This window comes from Manacus candei, unplaced genomic scaffold, assembly GCF_025592945.1.
Source record: "Manacus candei isolate 608988 ecotype Guabito, Panama unplaced genomic scaffold, ASM2559294v1 h1tg000005l, whole genome shotgun sequence".
Classification (NCBI taxonomy): domain Eukaryota; kingdom Metazoa; phylum Chordata; class Aves; order Passeriformes; family Pipridae; genus Manacus; species Manacus candei.
In genome coordinates, this window is record NW_026138053.1 from 14,144,615 (window position 1) to 14,162,848 (window position 18,234).

Below are 18,234 nucleotides of genomic sequence, written 5' to 3' on the forward strand. Positions count from 1 at the left end.
ATGTGAAAAGGGGATTGAGAATTGGACGTTTCCCTAAAATGAAATCTCTGGTATTGACTGTGTTACAATAGCATATTTTAAGTTTCTCCTTTATGAATATAGAATAAAGGTTCTGAATGTTTAAATAGAATTTCATATATATGTCTGGTTTGGGATATATTTTTGTAATCTGCCTCAGTGGTCTATATATTCCAACTTAGAGGAGCAATTTGTTCCTCAAATTCAGTCAAGTTTTTTATTTGGTGCTGAAAATTATGCATTTTTTAGTGTGAAAAATGGTCATAGGAAATAGTAACGTGGTACCTTCTTTTTGTGGATTAGCTTTTAAGGATACAAATGTAGTAGCAACACAACTCAAGCCCTCATGTTCTGTGTATTTAATTTTCAAAAGTTCATCAGCTGGTGAGATCTGAACATAAGGAGAGTACCCAAGGTAGTGATAAATCCAAAAGGAAAAAACCTTGTCTACTAGAGGATAAGTGTATATACATAAATATGTATTCTTCCTGTGCACAGGATGCTCTGTTCTCATTCTCTTTGTTGATTTACTGATTTTTGTTCTTTTAAAGTGATTGATAGTGGGAGGGAGTTTTCTTGGATATGCAAATTACTTTTGAATTTCTCTCCAGGCTGTAATCCTTAGAAAGTTTTTCTTCATCAGTTAAAGTGGTCTTATGCATTGTGGACATCGGCTTTCTCATGAGAAAAGGAGGAACCACGACAGATGTGAAATCAGGGAAGGACACCTGAAATTAAACCACTGGCAACTGAAAAGAAATCCTTTGAAGGAGAACAGTCAAGACCTGCAGTTGTACGGAAGGTAGGACAATGAAGGGACCGTTGGCCTTCTCAGTTTCCCGTTACCGTACCTGACCCCTCATTCCCTGCGGTGGGATGCGGCTGATGCGGCAGCAGCCGGGTGGGGTCTGTCCCGCTGCGGGGCTGTCCCTGACCGGCAGGCGGCTGTCGAGCTCAGGGAATGGGTTTCAGCTGGATGAGGCGAAACTACTAGAAGTGTGAACTGAGCCGGGCCGTCTGTGGTGCTAATGCATGAACCAGTTCTAAATTAAAACTCCTTCAGTGAGATTAAACAGTAGTGTAGGATACTGATTACGTTCAGTGTTAAGGCATATTTTGTACAACTGCATATACGTTTCTGTTTCTGATCATAACTCAAAGTCAGATGACAGTAAAATATTTTAGCAAGTCTGAAAATGGGTAGTGCTGATCCTTTGCTGTATGTTCATCCATTCGTTTTTCTGCACCTTGAATTAGTACCATGACAGACTCTCCATCTTTCACTATTGCTACGGCATGTCAATCCATACACTACACCAGAAAGCTGCTACTGATACCAATAGCACTGACTATTCAAGTCTTTGGTTATTATATCAAAATTAATAATCTTTATGCCTGTAAATAATATGGTAATGACAAAAATCGACTATCAGAATTATTCATAGCCATACCCACCTCTGCACATTGGATACAGATCGATGTTCTTTTAAATTAAGGAAATGTGCATGGGAGGGGTTGATGGGAGAATGGAGAAGGCATGGGTTAGGTGAACTGGAGGTAACAGAAATTAAGGTAGCAAAGCCCTGGCATTTTTGGTTGTATTTTGATATAATTCCGAAGGTATGTATAATGGAAACAAATGGATTTATAATATTCAAGCAGGTAATGCAAGCATTAGAAAGTTGAAAATAGTACTTTAAAATCATGATTTATGGGTATTACCTGATGTTTTGTAACTGTCCAGCCTCTGGGTTGGGATACAGATTATTTTATGAGAAGGAAATGCTGAATTATCATGTGATAGTCTTGTTTCACTGGTAAAAACGTGAAATACCTGGGAAATAAGAGGCTGTTTGTAGTTATAATATTGCTAGTTGATGCTGATAGACAACATGTTTTTCTGCTACATATAGTGTAGAAAGATGTGCTCTTGGCTATAGTGCAGGCAAAAAAAAGCAAACACAGGATATTTCATAAAAACAGATGGAAGTTCTCATTTTCCTCCTATTTATAGCTGGTGGACGTAGTGTCCTTTCAGTTCTGTTATCCAGTCACTGGTGATGTCTTTCTGTTTGCTGAGATGAGAGGAAAAAGAAAGAAACAGGCCTTTCTTTTGCTGTGGAAAATGCATTTCAGTACAGGAACTGGACTGGAAAAGATGGAGGGGTACAGTTCTTCCCACAAAAATTCAGAGATAGGAGAAAAATTAGAATTTTAAGTAGTGGCTTAGGTTGCACTAATAAGTGCAGTTTTCCTTCTGCCTTGAAGCAGGAGTGGTGTGGTCTAACTAATATAGTTTCCTGATAATTTTCTGCTTAAAAGAAAAATAAATCAGTACTCAGAGTAACACTGAAAGTTTATTTTGCCTAACAGCTGAAATAGGAACCCAGTGGGCATAAAGCCTCTAGGCAGAGGCACAGCTACCAACTCTTTGCATACTGCTGGTTATGGTTAACCAGCCTCTGGGAGACACAGGAAGTCTGTGGGGAACTCAGCACAAGCTGAAGTGTTAAGACACCTATTCTTTTGTCTCAAAGTATTTCCTGAGCTGTGAAGTAATGATTACCCACTCACCACATGGAAGTGTTATGAACATCAATATTTTTTAAAATTAGAGCACTTAAAGAGTGCTGGTAATAGGGGAAGTACATGTGTAAAGCAAGGAGGGAGCTAAATTCTTTTGGTTTTGAAGCAAAAAGAAATAATATGGTTTTTGTAACACTTATTGTCTTTGTGGAGTAAAAATCCAATTTTAATATGACAAAGAGACTACTGGCTAGCAGAGAAAAGGATTAATGGCACCTCACACTGAGACAGAGATATTTGGAAGTAATTTGTTTGGTCCTGCTGATTTTTGTGGCAGTGGAAAGCTAAGCTGCTTCTCTCATTAGAAAGCGTGCCCACAGGGAGTGCCAGACAGCTTTTCTGCCACTCCAAATTAATCATGCAGATTGTTCTTCTGCCAAGATAATATCCTTAGGTACACTTGTAAACTGAAGTAGGTTCTGTTGAGAAGTGAACAGAATTAACAAAATCCATAACTATTGTAATAACTGGAATTATGTGGATTCAGTCTAAAAATAGAATTGGGCTTTTTTTTTTTTTTTTAAAGCCTGCATTAATTAGTCAATGATGGGAAAATCAACTAAATATAATGGTAAATTTTCTACGCTAAAAATAAGTTGTCATCAGCTTCCAAAAAAGGCTAATGATTTACAAGGATACTGGAACAATGCAATTTATCATGATCCCTTTGCTGCATGTAAAAATTACTTGAATATGTCTTTAATGTATTTTTGAATCTTTTCAGTAGCATCCTCTCCCCCAACTGATGATTTTAAGGATGTGACTAGAAGAATAAAAATCTGGAGGGTAATATTTGTTTAATTACTTCTAGGCCTAGGGCCAGTTGCAATCCCTGATAATGGAAACAATGTCAAAATTCTAAATGATTAATTACAACATTTCCGGCAATATCCTGCAGAGATGTAGTAGACTCTTCCCCTTGTCTTGCAGCTCGGTCATTTCACATCCTGAACGGCTAAAGCGGAGGACAGCATAGCTCAGTATTTATGTGGGAATCTCCCAAAGCAAGAGTGTACTTAAGCAGGAAAAGGGCCTAATGATGACTGATGTCAGGCTTCTCACTAAGCTGAAGTGGTAAGAATTATGCTGCTAAGACTTCGGTTTTATTTTAATTCAGCTAAAGTTTGTTTTGGTCACATGGTCTTAATTAATATACTGTTTGTTTATGAATTTCAAATTTATCTAAGTGCTTTTTGTCTTTTAACTAACTTCATATCAATTGCCTTTGTCATTTATTGTGATGAACTATGATCTTCTCTTTATTGATTAAGTGACTCCTAGTTTAAGTAAAGGTGAAATACCTCCATATATATACCTGATACGTATATGTACTTCTGGTTTTGGAAGAAGTATGGGTTGAAAGCAAACTAAAAGTCAGAAAACAGTCTGTAAAACAGTTGTTCCCATGTTTAAGTTAAAACACTAATAAAGCCTCTGCAGGGAAGAAATAGGCTTTGCACTTGACTTTTTAGAATCCTGTAAAATGAAAACTGTATAAAATGTATTATGAAGATTTTTATCCTAAACCACACAGACTTTAGGCTTACGTTGTTGTTGTTAAATTATTTTAAAAAATAATAATATGTCCAGAATAGATTTAGAAATACTTGCTGGCTTCCCAGGAATATCAGAAGCAATCGTTCCTCCATTTCCCTCTAGTGCATATAAATTGTACAACTGTTCCCCAGCCTGTTTTGTTTACTTCACCTGAAGAAGCAACATCTATGGGCAGTATCTCAGATAGTTGTGAACAGCATCCTTTGAGGCAGATTTTGTGTTAATTCTCTAGGGATCTTTCTACATTGCACAACGAACCTCCAAGACCTGAGCTAGTTGTGAGTGAACTGATGCAGCTAAAAGGTCCATTGTGCTTCCATGCACGAACACTAGGCTGGGTCCCAGGAACAGTGTCACTGTGTCTAACCAGCCTTGCTTCTCCAAGTCTACTTGTTAACTTTTGGAGATGAATAATTAGCCAGACTGCAGTGGTGCTGTGGTGCAGTGATAGTGTCCTATCCCAGTGCTAGCTTGTTCAAAGCCTGCTCAGTAATACCTTTTGATTGCTCCTCTTTATAGTGTACATGTGCTCTTAAAAGGCAGGTATAGCCCAGAGACTGCTGTGATAACACCTGTCCTATTTTACACAGTATTTCAGAACAGCCTCTCAACCTGTTCTGGAGGTTGTGAAGTTGCTCAGAATCTCTGTAACATCCCCCAGCTCCTGACACTTGCTCTACCTGAGGGCTCATAAAGGTGTTTTTTGAAGACAGCTGCATGGAAATAAGGAATCCTGTTTGTCCTGGGAAAACCTCTAATTGCTAGAATTAGGCTTTTTAAGCATTACTGAGAAGCTAAGTATTGTATACCTATGATACAGGCTGCAGTCTCCTTTTCCTAAAATGTCTACAAATCACCATAAAATATTCAATTTTCATACATTGCTCTGAATTGAAAACAAATCCAGACATGTTGCGAATGTTGTTCTTGCACAATTTGCAGAAATAGGAATAATTAGTTAATTCTTAAATTAGAGTTAAGTAAAGGAACCTGAGGGTTTATGTATCAATCAACAAACCACAAATATATATATTACACATTGAAACTCTTGATGTATGTTTCATGCAATGAAAGGCCAGTATTTCAAATCTAAGTGCCAAGTAAGTGCCTGACTTTCAAAACTTCTGGATCTATAGACTTAGAATTTAGGGTCAATTTTCCAGTAGATTAATTTTCAATACTGTATTGGGGCTTCTAAAGTTGAAAATTTCAACTCTGAAGTTGTTGTTCAGAGTTAATTTTTAGATAACTAAACTGAAACAGTTGGAAATATGAGTTTTTCTGAAATGATCAGGAAGTAAAAAATCCTGTCTCTCCAAAAGCTGGCAACAAATTTCAAATTCACTAAAATGATCATGACTCTCACCCCTGGTGTTTAAAGGTTCAGTGTACATTCTCAAAACGATGCTTTTAAAAAAAAATAACGTGCCAAATCAGGCATCTGAAGCCAAAGGTGCCAAGATCATTGTGTGGTTTTATAAACCTTGGACATGGTACAATATGGATTAATGTGTGATTAAAAACTGTTGAAATGCCTCTTTCTGAAATTATTACATGTGCAGCAAGTTATAGGTATTAATTTAAAAGAGATGTATTGGAAAACATAAAAAATGAAAATTTTTTAAAAATTCTTACTTAATTGTGTTTTAAACCTGTTATTATATCATGTGATTAAATTTTTAAGAGAATTTTATAAAGATATGTGACAAGCTTGTAGCCAAGCAAAAGGCTGTTTGATCTTTACAGCATTTAATGGAAACTGTTTTTTCCTAATCCTGAAAGCCATGTAAGTTGAGTGAATTCAAATATATACTTATTAATAATTTTGATAATTTACTTATTTCTACTTCATTACCCGAATCCTCAAAATGTGTTCTGCTTGCTGAATATTTTCAGTAATGTATGCAGTCTGCCCAGTGACTTAATGTGCCAGGCTTCAACTGAACTGTGCTCACATGTGGAATTTCATCATCAGAGTCTAAAATCTGTGGGGTTTATGACCACCAACTTCCTAAAACACACAGCATGTGGTACATTTACTCATTTCGTGGATCCTCACGGACTCAAATGCTTATCTTGTATGAATACCTCTAACATTTCCCTCTGGAAGTTACACTGATCTGTGAGCTCATCTGCTTATTTTGATGTTCTGATGTTAATATTATTCTAATACAATAATTTCATATCCATTTGAAAAAACTTGTGTTTTCCTTTCATATGGAAAATAGAACTAAACCTAAATTAAGTGTGATGCCAAGGAACATTACTTGACAGGTGTCTTAGAAATGAAAAAATAATTGGATTTCTGTAATTTTTTGTTTCATGATATAAGGACTTGGCAGTATTTATTGTTATGACATTGAGGTTTTATTGCAGCTTATAAAAATGACTTCTACGCAAAAATGAGAGGAAAATCAAGAAATGCCTGGAGAAGGCTTTCAAAACGTTTCCTTTCTATTAGTAGCTTCATAACACTTTGGTGGAAAAATAACCTTTGATAAGGATTTAACCCCCGTCCTTTCCTAGCTGCTGAGGAAACTCCCTGTTACAGTCAACAATATGATTCATCCGACTACTCCATCAAAAATGGGCGCTTTTCTTTTCTCCTGAGTTGCCAGCCTCGCATCTCAATTTCTGATTTACCTATAGACCTGTGGTGTACAAAACAGGGCGGTCGCTGTGTATTTCTCGCTGCCGGCGCGGTGCCGGCCCGGAGGGTGGGAGGCCGGGCCCCGCCGTGACTCAGCGTTTCGGGGGGCACGGTGGCCCCGCGGCCAGGCGGGACACAAAGGCCCGGGGCCGCCGCCTCGTTAATCAGTAGCTCGCTCGGCGCGGCACCTTCGCCCCGCGGCCGCTCCCGTCCCGGCCCCGCCGCTCCAGCCGGACCCGCCCCTCTCCCAGTCTCCTCCGCGGCTCCCTCTCCCGAGCCAGGCGGAGCTGGAGCTTGGAGCGACGTCGTTCTTCGCCGCTGCTGCCTCTCCGCACTGACCGAGGGCACCGGCGCTGCCCGGGGGGGACTCTTTCTCCGGCCGCCGCCCGACGCCTCATCCCTGCCTGTGCCGAATCCGGCACTGCCCGCGGAGCAGCCATGAGCTGGGGCACGGAGCTGTGGGTGAGTCCCAGCTCGCCTCTCATTGTGTCTGAGATTCGCCGCCTTCCCTTGTCTGCTCGGGCGGCCGCGCCGGGGAGGCGTGGAGCGGCCGGAGCGCAGGCGGCGGCCGAGGCGCGTTGCTTTGTTCGGCGCGGGGGCCGGGCGGGGTTCGGCGCGGGGGCGGCGGTGCGGGCGGCGGGAGCGCCGGGCCGAGGGGGCCGCGGCGGGGCGGGGGCGCCGCCTGAGCGGCCATGGCGCTCCCGGGGCGGCCCCTCCGCCCGCCCGGGGCGGGACCGGCGGGATCGGCGCTTTGTGCGCCCCCCGCCCGTAGAGCGGAGCGCTCGGGGCTCGGCCGGCGCCGTGCTCCGGGACGGCCTGGGGCGGGGTCCCGGCGCCGCTCGGGCAGCGGCCGCAGTCCGCACCGGGCACCCTCGGGGCGGCGGGGCCGGGCGGCCGCGGAGCTGCTGCTCCTCCGAAAACCAGCGGGCTGCTCGGGCGAGCAAAGCGTTTTGAGTGGTCGGCCCTAATTAGAAGCAGCTATTCTATAGCTTTGTCTCTAAAAGTGCCCTCGAACATTGGCTTACACTGCACTGTATTTGTTTTAAATAGGAAGAATTGGCAGTAAGGAGATGGGCAGTGTGTGCGCGCTAATGTCTGCCTTGCGTTAGGTCTTTCCTTAAGCCTCCCCTCTCCCTCCACAGAGTTTTTGGCTGTGCCGAGGGCGGCAGAGCAGGGGCTTCTCCCCGGGGAGTGCCGGAGCGAGGCACAGCGATGTCTGCTCGCAGTGGTGGGATGTTGTATCTCCTCGGCCGGGTTTCCTGCTGCTGCCGCTCTGCCTGGAGCTGACACTGATCGTGGGAAAGCGTGGGCACAAAAAACAATACTACCAAGGGAGGGTTTAACGTCCCCGTTTTAAATGCCGCCTGCCCTTCATTTTATTTGCTTTCAAAGACTGTGAAGCACAGACACTTGTGCTAAGGAAAAAGTAATTACACAAAGCTGAACATTGCAGCTTGAAGTCTGTTCAGGAACTCTTAAACTGGACCAAGCATTATAGGGTTTTTGGGGGGTTTTTTGTGTGTTTTTTTTTTTTTTAAGTTGAATTAAAAACCTTTATCAGCATTTTGTAGTACAGGGCTATTAGTCTCTAGAGGAGCAAAGATTGCTCCACGCCGAGACAAGTGGTTGCCCGAGGAGCCGGGGCAGCCGTGGCGCTGCAGGCAGGGGCTGGGTGGGGCGTAGGGAGCTCCTCAAGCCACCTGAGGAAGTCATGTCTGACTATACAAAATGAAGATGTAATAGTATTGCATCAAGTGTACTGCGTGGAGAAGCCTGATTTAAAGGTATTTAGGGGTTATTTTAGTGTTTTGCATAGTACGTTGTACTCAACTAGGATTTATAGGCACGATGAGCTTTCAGATAAAATACACTTGGGAAGTACTGATAGCAGTGCTGTAAGAAGCCTGAAATATAAATCAGTTGTAACACTGATGGTAAGGAGTAAGTAAAAGCTGTGGTTTATATTGGCTGCACAAGCTCATACTTGTCTGTTCTTCAGGTGAGAGGTGTAGGTCAGTGTCACTTCAGAAGAGTAGGGTTTGTCATTTGAGGTGAGCACTGAATTTTCTTCTGTAAGCACTCATGTATGTATTGCTTTAGAAAACAGTTTTAGCTTACTCTTATCTGCTCATTTTTGTAGCCTCTTAAATGTTTTTTTCTTTGTTTAGCTTGTGAGTGACCAGTTGAAGGTTTTGTAGTCTGTCTGGTGTTCAGTTTTGTACAAACGTGCATTGCTTCAGAAATATATACATAAAGATGGATTTTGAACTCAGACTTCCTTTTAATGACAGGCATTTGTTTCATAGTTTCATGAAATTAGCTAAAATTTATCTTGACCTATTAGATTTTTTTTTCTAAACCACTAATTCCTATGTGCTACTTTGAAGAAATAATGGCAAAATTTTAAGCTAAAAGTTTTACTGCAATACTTTTATTTCAGCAAAATTTAGTATATTTTTTTCCTTGGTATCAGGAGCTGACCTGCAACTCTACACTAATGAGGTAACTTCGCAGTTTGTAACTGTACAACTAGACTCTGACAGTGCAAGTTTTTACATTACAGTGTACCTTTTAAATGGGTTATTTTTTTTCTTTTTGAATCTAATCTGAATACTTTAATCTATTAGGGTTATGAAGTAAACTGATTTCTTGTTTGGAAAAATATTAAGTGCTTCTCTTACTGACTGTAAAGAGTACGAAACATTAATTGTTTTAACAACTTATGCTGGGCACCTAAGGATTACTTTTTCAAGATCTGGCACAATATTAAATTTATTAAAAATTAGCTTAAAACTAGGTTAACACAAAGAAAAACAGTATTTGTGGATCTTCAAAGACAGGGCTCTGAACAAGGAATAAATAAACTATTAGACATGTTTGTGTTCTACTCTAACTGTTCCTTCATCGTCTCCTGTTGCTGCATCAGCAGAGCTTCAGGAGGAGCCCGAGCTGCTCTGGGTTTGCTCATGGCAGCAGGGCATGAGCAGCTTGCTGTGTTCAGAGTCTCCAGGTGCAGAGAGCTGTTCTGCACAGGTTTTCTGGAGACCTCATTGGGTCTAAGGCTTTCCTTCATTAGTGCTTTCACTTGTCATCATAGAGTGGAATGTTTTAAGGATTAAGACTGGTATCTAGATGATAGTTTTTCAGAACATTTGCAGATACGTATGTATGCATTGCTGATTCACTGAAGCAAATTTGATGATTGTGTATCAGGTGTTTTAGTATCTTAAATCTGCCTTCTTAAATTGTATCTCTTCATGCTGTTGTTTGGTATTTTATGCTTATTCACAGTTCTGATGTTTTTTTTTATTGTTCTAGAATCTTTATACTGTATGGTATTTCTGATAAAGTAAAAAGTGGGCATGAGTGAATATGGAGACAAATAAGAAACCAGAAGAAAATTCAGGCGATTAGGAAAGCAACTCATGTCTGGTATTTATAGGTTACTTGTTTAATATGGCTATTCTGGTATTGAAATGATACATATGCTAATTAAATAGTTGCATCAGGGACAGGACAAGGGAAAGATATTCTTCAATTGTCCAGTATTTTTTAATTACTTAAATTTGGTAGCTACTCTTTCTGTTTGTGGATTTTGGTTTTTTACTTTTTGTTTTTCAAGCAACTTTTTTTAAGTACACCACCATTCTCTAAAGTGGGTGTGCATTGTACAAAACATATATGTCTTGAGTAGGCTAAAGTGCTTAGAGACACTTGGCACTTTTCAGTGTGTCTTGGCTGAACAGCATGCTCCCTGTTTTGTTCCTTTTGATAGCATTTTATAAAATAATGTAAATGAATAGTAGTAAAATAAATGTTGAATCCTCTAAGCAATTCTGTCATTAGAACTGTTTCATTCCACAACATTTTCTGTGCAGTGGGAAATATGCTCCCCTTTCTGCTTTCTTATTACAACAGAAAATTCTGATTTGAAAGTAATATTCCTCAAATAGTTTTATTCTCATCAGTGTATGATGAGAATGTATTGTGGTCGCTCTGCAGCATATTCCTTATGGTATGACCACACAAAACCCAAGATACTTCAGTGAACTGCTTTGCATAATATTCGCTTAATGGTTAGAACAGAGTAGTGAGAACTGGGAAGTCTTGTATTCTATAATCCAGTTGAAATTATATTTTCTGAGAATTCGACTGTTGTGTGCCAGATTTTTCTATCTATAATATTTAACTTTTTCCTAGTTAGCATTTGTGAAGCAGTAATCATCTGATGAAAGGGAGCACACAATCACAAGTTAGCATTGCTATACTTCATTAGTGATAGAAAATTGTCGTTATTTACATACGCTTTTCAGAATTAACACTTTGGGTTTTTTCATGCTTTTTTCAAATGCAGCACACTTATGTTCACCTCATGAGCACTAAGAAGTTTTACACATTGAAGTTCTGGTCAGACTTGCATATTTACTTTATAAGGTGCCCCTGTCTGACTTCTATCAAACTGTGCTGCAATATCCAAGTCAAGATTAGATGAATGGAACTAAAATTGTGGTTTTTTTTTTTTTAGTAACTTTAAATATTTGGAAATAAAAATGATGGATTACGATATGTTTTAGAATCTGCTCAGCATGAGCATCTGTTCAGTGTGTATGTTTCTGTGCATCTGGAGTTCTTTTTGTGATGGGCGTGAAGTGTACAAATAGCATTAACATAGAATATTTAACAAAATGTGTCTGGTTATTGTCATCTTGAGTTATTGTGCTGTTGAATTGAATATGTAGTGCATTTGCTTTGATGCTAAAGGCTCACTGAGCTTTGGAGGCTGGAGCATAGTTGATAATGAAGTTCTTGGCTTAATGAATGGAGACACTGTGTGATTGGCACTCTGAAGTGGCTTCTTTAATTAAAGAGTTTGTGCTGTCTCTTTAAAAAAAAACCAACAGGAAGGATGTTTTTTGACTTTGGATGCACGTTCTGTCTTTCAAACCTCTGTGAACCCCTTAACAGCAGTTGGCAGAAAAAGGGTTTGAATACTATGTCAGAACATTTTCAGTCTGTAGAACCAGTCTAGCCATCTGTTTCTCACCTCTTGATAAATATTTAAAGCAGAAATTTTGCTGAGGGCTTTTGCGCTAAGATTTCATGATTAAAAAAAAAGGCTATAGAAGATTTAATGATACTATTGTTGTGAGCTCCTTGGGGCCAGAAGCACACCATCTTTTATAATTAAGAAACCACTGGCACCGGAGAATAGTATTTTAGAAATTAGTTATGTTGGACCAAAGAAAGATCAAAGTATATTTGGTGAGGTGCTCTTTTTAATCTTTTTTTAAACAAAATTTATTCTGTGCTTAAACCCTAGTTCTATTTATAAAAATATTAAATAACTCTCAGTTGCATGAGTAATTTTTCAGAAGCTGTTAAAAATTTTCTTGTGCTTTCAATGCCTGCTTCAGATATTGTTTCCTTCTTCTTTTAAAATCATAGTCTCTTTTTCTAGAAGAAGATAAATTGTGTGATGTTGTCTAATCAAAAAAGTTGTCAAGTGTGATTATATATGGAAAACATCCACACAATGTAAATATGTAAAAGTTAGCTTCAAAAAGTAACTAAGTATTACATAGCATATTTCTGTTGTAATTATTTATTGTATTTTTGTTCACTAGGTTAGAAAATTTGATAATTTTTTAGCTAAATAAAAGGTTTTTCCCAAGTGGTTTGAAACTGAGAAACCTTTCTATACAGTTAATATGTCCGTGGTTATGTAGTCACTAGCGTTGTTATAGCAGTTGTAAAAACATAGTAAATGATTCTAAACATCAAACCATATCCCATGTGGAAATTCTTCTGTACTTTCGAATCTTAATATTTTGTAAACTTCCTTTCCAGTGTGCCAACATATACTTTGTTAAAGGCAATATTCTATTTAATGTGTAGATGTTTGAGAGATGGAATATGGATCATCCTCCCACCCTGGATTTCTTCCTCAGCCCACGGTTTGCAAGCACTACTCTGTATGGATTCTCTTTTCATTCAGTGCTCTTGCTGTCGTGTCTGCAAATGTGTGCGAGGAATGTGTCTTGTGGCTGAAGTATAAAATTACAGAGTTTTCCAGATGCATGGGATGGCTATACATTTCCTCTGTCTTGGGTAACATGCTGGATAAAATGCCTCTGTGAGGTTCCAGTCCTTCTCAAGGAGTGTTGTGCAGCTTATCTCATCCTTGTGAAAAGCTCCGAGATTTCCAAATAGAAAGTTATGTAAAGATCAAATGCTTGATTATTGGAAGAGTAGTTACTTTAGGCTTTGGAGTGAAAACAATTGTATCAAGCTTTAGTTGGAAATAATGTTTGTCCACATTTTTCCAGCAATTGTCTGGTTTGTAAACATTTGACCTTTTTACTGATTTTTTCCGGGAAGGGTTGTGTCATTGTCATGAGACTTTATCAGTTTGGGTTTGATGTTAAGCATAATTCAATTTAAGAATGCATACACGTGTCCTTGACTATCTGTTTAGAAGGTATTTTTTTTCAGTTTTGAAAATTTTATCACCTGATATCTATTAAAAAGGCATCTGTTTTTATTTATGGCCCCACTTGTTTATGTACTTGGAAATGCATATGCTTTTCAATGAAGTTTGTGCAAACATACATGGGACTTCACTAATCTGGAAATTCTGAACACTGGAAAAAATATTGCTGCCTTTTAAAAAATGTGTGTAGTATTCTTAATTGTAATACAAAATCTGAGAGTTGCCTATATCAAGATTCTAAATGCTCCAGCTGTCATTTGATTTCCCGAGTGAGAATAGCAGGAGGTTGTTGGAGATTGCAAGATCTTTTATCCCAACCAAGCAGAGTATTTCATTTAAGAGTGAATCTGTCAAAATGATGATCCTTTGGAATGGCAAATCCATCAGAATTCAGGATGGAGAAAAGCATGAGTAGAGAAAAGTCTGTTGTCAATGTGTTCATGTGGTGAGGGGTGCCCAAATAGGTATGATTTGTGCTTTCAACTGTTGGCAAGTAAATACTGGAAGACAGAAGATTTGTGTTAATGCTTGTATAGAGTTGTCACTGCTGCAGACCTATTGAAATAAGTCTAAAATGTCTAAAACTTAATTAGTGTTGTATTTCAATTAGTTCTTATGCTGAGTCGATCTGGGTGAGACCCTCTATTATTAATACAGTAGTTAAATACTTCAGTGCTTACATTTGCAGAGCACTTTTTAGTGTGCTTGGTAAAGCCAGTAATTGAGTAACACAGGGTGTTTTATTTTTTTTCATGGAGGGGAAGTTATTTAACACATTTCAGATTAAGTTTTCATTCTTCATAGCACACATGTGCATACTTTTTAAGCGGCTTGAATTCTTTCTGGTACAAAAACAATTCCCCAAAGTCCAGATATGTTCAGCTTTTTCCTTGTAATGGTGAACAAACTGTTCAGTGAAAGCTGAAATTCCAATCAGCTTGTTTCATTTTGCCCCTAGTGAGTTTACGTACCCCAGCCCCAGTGCTCTCTTGGCAGAAAGTCTTCAGTTGTATGTCAGTGCTTCAGCTGGATGGGAAAAGAAGGAAAAAACATATTATACTAATAAAAACCTTCTGGTTTTCGTTAAAATGCAGACCCTCTACACTGTCTTTGTTTACAGGATTATCTGCAATAATTTTCTGAGTTGCTGTTTTTTTCTCAGCTACAAGTTCTAGTCTAAGAGGAGAGTGGTGGGAGTATTGCATTTCCTGCTGGGTGACAAGACCAAGAAAGGGTTTAATTTTAGGTGTACTAAATTTTCTAATAATTTCTACTGTATGGAAATTTGATATAGTTACATGTGAGATTCACAAATACATTTTCTTTGATTTTTTTTCTCCAGTCAGAACTCTGCTTCTGCATTGTCATTTACAACAGAAAGGGCATTAGGCTGCTAAAACTGCTTTTTGACATCATGGTTTGTACATATGTCCATAGTTTTGTTACTTTTTACATCTTCCAAAGGAGAAGTGCAGTCCTACTATGAGATAAAATGCTAATGTTGCAGTACCTGAATTTTTCTTGGGCTTTACTGTGGAACTCTTGTGTTGTCTTAGGCAAGTAAACTTACTTTTTGTCTCTGTTACTTGGGTTGTATAATTAGAATTGTTTGTTTGTTTGTTTTAAACAAATAAATATTGTAATTTGCCACTGGCTGCCTCAAGAGAGGAGCCCTGAAGAGAAGATACAAGGACTCCCTGAAACAACATCTCAACCTTGGCCATATTGATCTTCATCACTGGTCTACTCTGGCCTCCAGTCGGGAGCTCTGGAGACACACAATCCATAACGCTGCTGATGCCTTTGAGAAAGCACTCAGGATCACTCTAGAGGAGAAAAGACAACGCAGAAAGCATCACGTCTTGCTGATACCATCCAAGGAGTTTTGCTGCTGTGCCTTTTGAAACTGGAGTTGTCTATCTCGCATTGGCCTCTTTAGCCACCAGCGTGCTTGTAGCAAACGTGGGTAGAGCCCTTCCCAAATCTTCGTTCTCGAAGCCTGGCCATGATGAGTGAATATTTTAACAACACCTTCATTTGTAGAATACTTCTACATTCCTTAATGTGCAGGGGCAAAACGAGATAGTGTTTTAAAATGTTAAAAGCAAAACTATGAAAAAAACACAAAAAGCAACAAATTATAATGACTTGACCTGATAGCCTTTGGTCAGAATGTCTACTTGGAGTAACCATTTAAAACTTCTCACTTCAGTGGGTGAAATGTACTAATGAGGGAGTTCACCGTGTCTTTCATAGTCTCCATGTAACCCTTAGGCTTATCCTGGTTTTGGCTGGGATAGAGTTATTTGCTACTTAGCAGCTGGTGGAGTTGCTGGTTTTGGGTTGTTGAGGAGGCAGGTACCATGCAAATCACTTCTCCCTGGCTAGTACACAAGAAATAGTACAACCTGCTGTTTTGTACTTCCATGTTAAGTTCGTTGCAGCATTGTGCAATGAAATGACATCCACTAGATTTGCATTTGGAGTTATTTAAATACTAAAGAACTTCTGAAATAAGGCAGGAGTCACAATAGAGAGTTGAGAGGCAGCCCTAACTTTTGGCATACTTGAGGGAACCAGATGTAAGTGAAGGTGGTGGAGATGGGTGTGCCTTTTGGATGTTTGTCTGCTTTGCAAATCATTTGGAAAGAGAGCATTTGATTGCTGGATTCCTTCTGGTGATGGACGCCCAATTCAAGTGGATACGAAAACCTCACTTTGTAAATTCTGGTTGACAGAGTAATTGAGGGGGTTTTCTTTGAATGTGTCTTGTACACTTTGTTTTTACCCCAGATGCTTCATTTCTTTCAGAGAAGGTGAATAATATTTTGCTCTTCTAATGATATCATCAAATAAGCATTTGGTCTAGGTGGCATAGAGTTTTATTGTACCTGTTAGTGGGAAAAAATTGATATGTGTGAATCCAAGACAACACCTGTGCTGCAATGCAGTTGGATGTCTGCAGCAGAGGAATATTCTGGAAGAGAAAACTGTAATGTTTATAATGCCCAGCACTTTTTTTATCCGTATAATTAGTGGATAAATTGTTCCTGTTTCAGCTATCTGTTATGGCATCTAATGGTCCTGCAATTTTTCCCCCTATCCAGATGAAGTTAGTCACAATTAGAGGAGTATTTAGGGTTTTTGTCATCTGTAATCAAGAGTTGGAGTGTATTTTATGTTTGTATTTATGTAGTACCTAGTACTGTTTGTCACTTGGTGGCCTTGTGTTGTGCTGCATTCTGCACAAACTCAGGGTATAAAGAGCATCCCCAATCCAATTAACTTTGAATTTCAGCAGGGGCTGGGTCATTTAGTGATCATGCCAAATGAGAGTTATGCAAAACCTAATATTGTTTAGCATGATGGTCAGTGATCTCAACTGCAGCATCTTAACTTTCTTTTGGTAACCCTTGCAAGCAAAGGGTAGCAATGGGGTGGACCTTTGTCATGTTTGCAGGGCAGGAACACACAAGCACCCTAAGAGAATGAGGAAATATCTGTTGAAATGTACAAGGGAGTGTTGGAATCTCAAGAAAAGCAAACAGTAATCCTTGGGTATAATGAGGTAATAAGCTGGAATCAACCTGCGGTGCCCTGGAAGAAGGTGAGGTTAAGAAGCTCATGTTTGATGCGATAGAGAAGGACGCAAAGAGACAGGAAGAGATAATGCTTTAGAAACATGCGGGTGAAACGATAATCTCTCAATCCCACAGAAAAGGATGTGCTGTAACTGAGAAATGAGCTGGCTGGAGAATGGGTAAAGATTGCAGGTACTGGAATGGTTGGAAAGAGACTGATTTTCGGAAAAGGAAAAAAGGAAGAAGTATTTAGGATAGGATGTAAATTTCAGATTTGGGAAAGAAATGCTTAGGAAAGAAAGGTTAAGATCCTAGTTTATAGAAGGAACAAAAATATAAAGTGCAGTAGTTGCAAAGATATGATGCACATTATATGCATTTTAATGAAACATGTTTTATCTTAGTTTTTCTCTGAAAACAAATTCGAATTTTTGATTAGCAAATGGAAACCTATTTGAAGATCTGTTAATGAGGACTGATAAAACAGTTTTGTTCTGAAGTCAAATACGGGTTCCTTCATCCCCCTAAGATGAGGGGGCATCTTTTATTTAGATCCTAATAGTGCAGATACTCATCTACATATTTAATTTTACTGGTATTTGTTCATTTTATGAACAAAGATCTTACAGGATCAGTGAAACTCATTAATGTTCTTGAGAATAAGTATTGCACACCAGGAAATTTTCAGAGCAGAATTTTTTTTTTTTTGAGAGGGAGTATTTGCAAACTAGCTCTGCGGATTTCTTTTCAGACTTATGAGCTTGGACTGCTTTGAACTGTGATTTAGGAGAAAAAGGATATGTACATGCATTTATGAATGGAGAAAATTTTATTTTCAAAGGATTTATAGATTATCTAGTTAATTAAATATTTTATCTTAATAACTGTGGTTTTTATTATCTGGGAAATTTGCTAAACAGTAGATGATGACATTTGAGATCTGTGCAGTATGGTCAAGAAGATGTTATATATTTGTTTGGAGGAGGGGAAGAAAAGGATGAACTTGTCCTGAAAGGTTCTTCAGCATGTTGTGATAAGATGGTAAAAAACAGACTGGAATATCTGGATAAGTCTCATGTCTGAGAAGATGACGTGTTTAAAAGAGGAAAAATTAATTTATTGAAAATAAATGGTAACTTATCAGGAAACTCCAAATGCTTGGGATTTTTCTACATCATAAGTAATATGAGGGGAATGTAGACTGTACAGTTCTATGAAACTTAAATAGAAATGTCACCATGGGAGGCAAGCTGAGCAGTTCTGTGAAGTATCCTGACTCTGCATGATACTCAAATATTTACTCCTGTAGCAAGAGGTGTAGTGGTCTGATTAAGTCTGAGGAGATAAGGATT

General features: G+C 38.9%; 1 protein-coding gene across 3 annotated transcripts in view; it reads left to right on the forward strand.

Annotated features, from left to right (window-relative positions):
* The first annotated feature begins 6,990 nt into the window (after positions 1-6,990).
* The window catches only part of FNBP1L (formin binding protein 1 like), a 57,064-nt gene continuing 45,820 nt past the window's right edge, over positions 6,991-18,234 (forward strand). The window contains exon 1 of one of the 3 annotated variants that reach the window (XM_051799161.1): positions 6,991-7,273. In XM_051799161.1, coding sequence (XP_051655121.1) covers positions 7,250-7,273 — 24 coding nt within the window. In that variant the 5' untranslated portion in view covers positions 6,991-7,249. The remainder of the gene's footprint in view (positions 7,274-18,234) is intronic. The other 2 variants (XM_051799170.1, XM_051799140.1) reach the window with 2 other exon arrangements.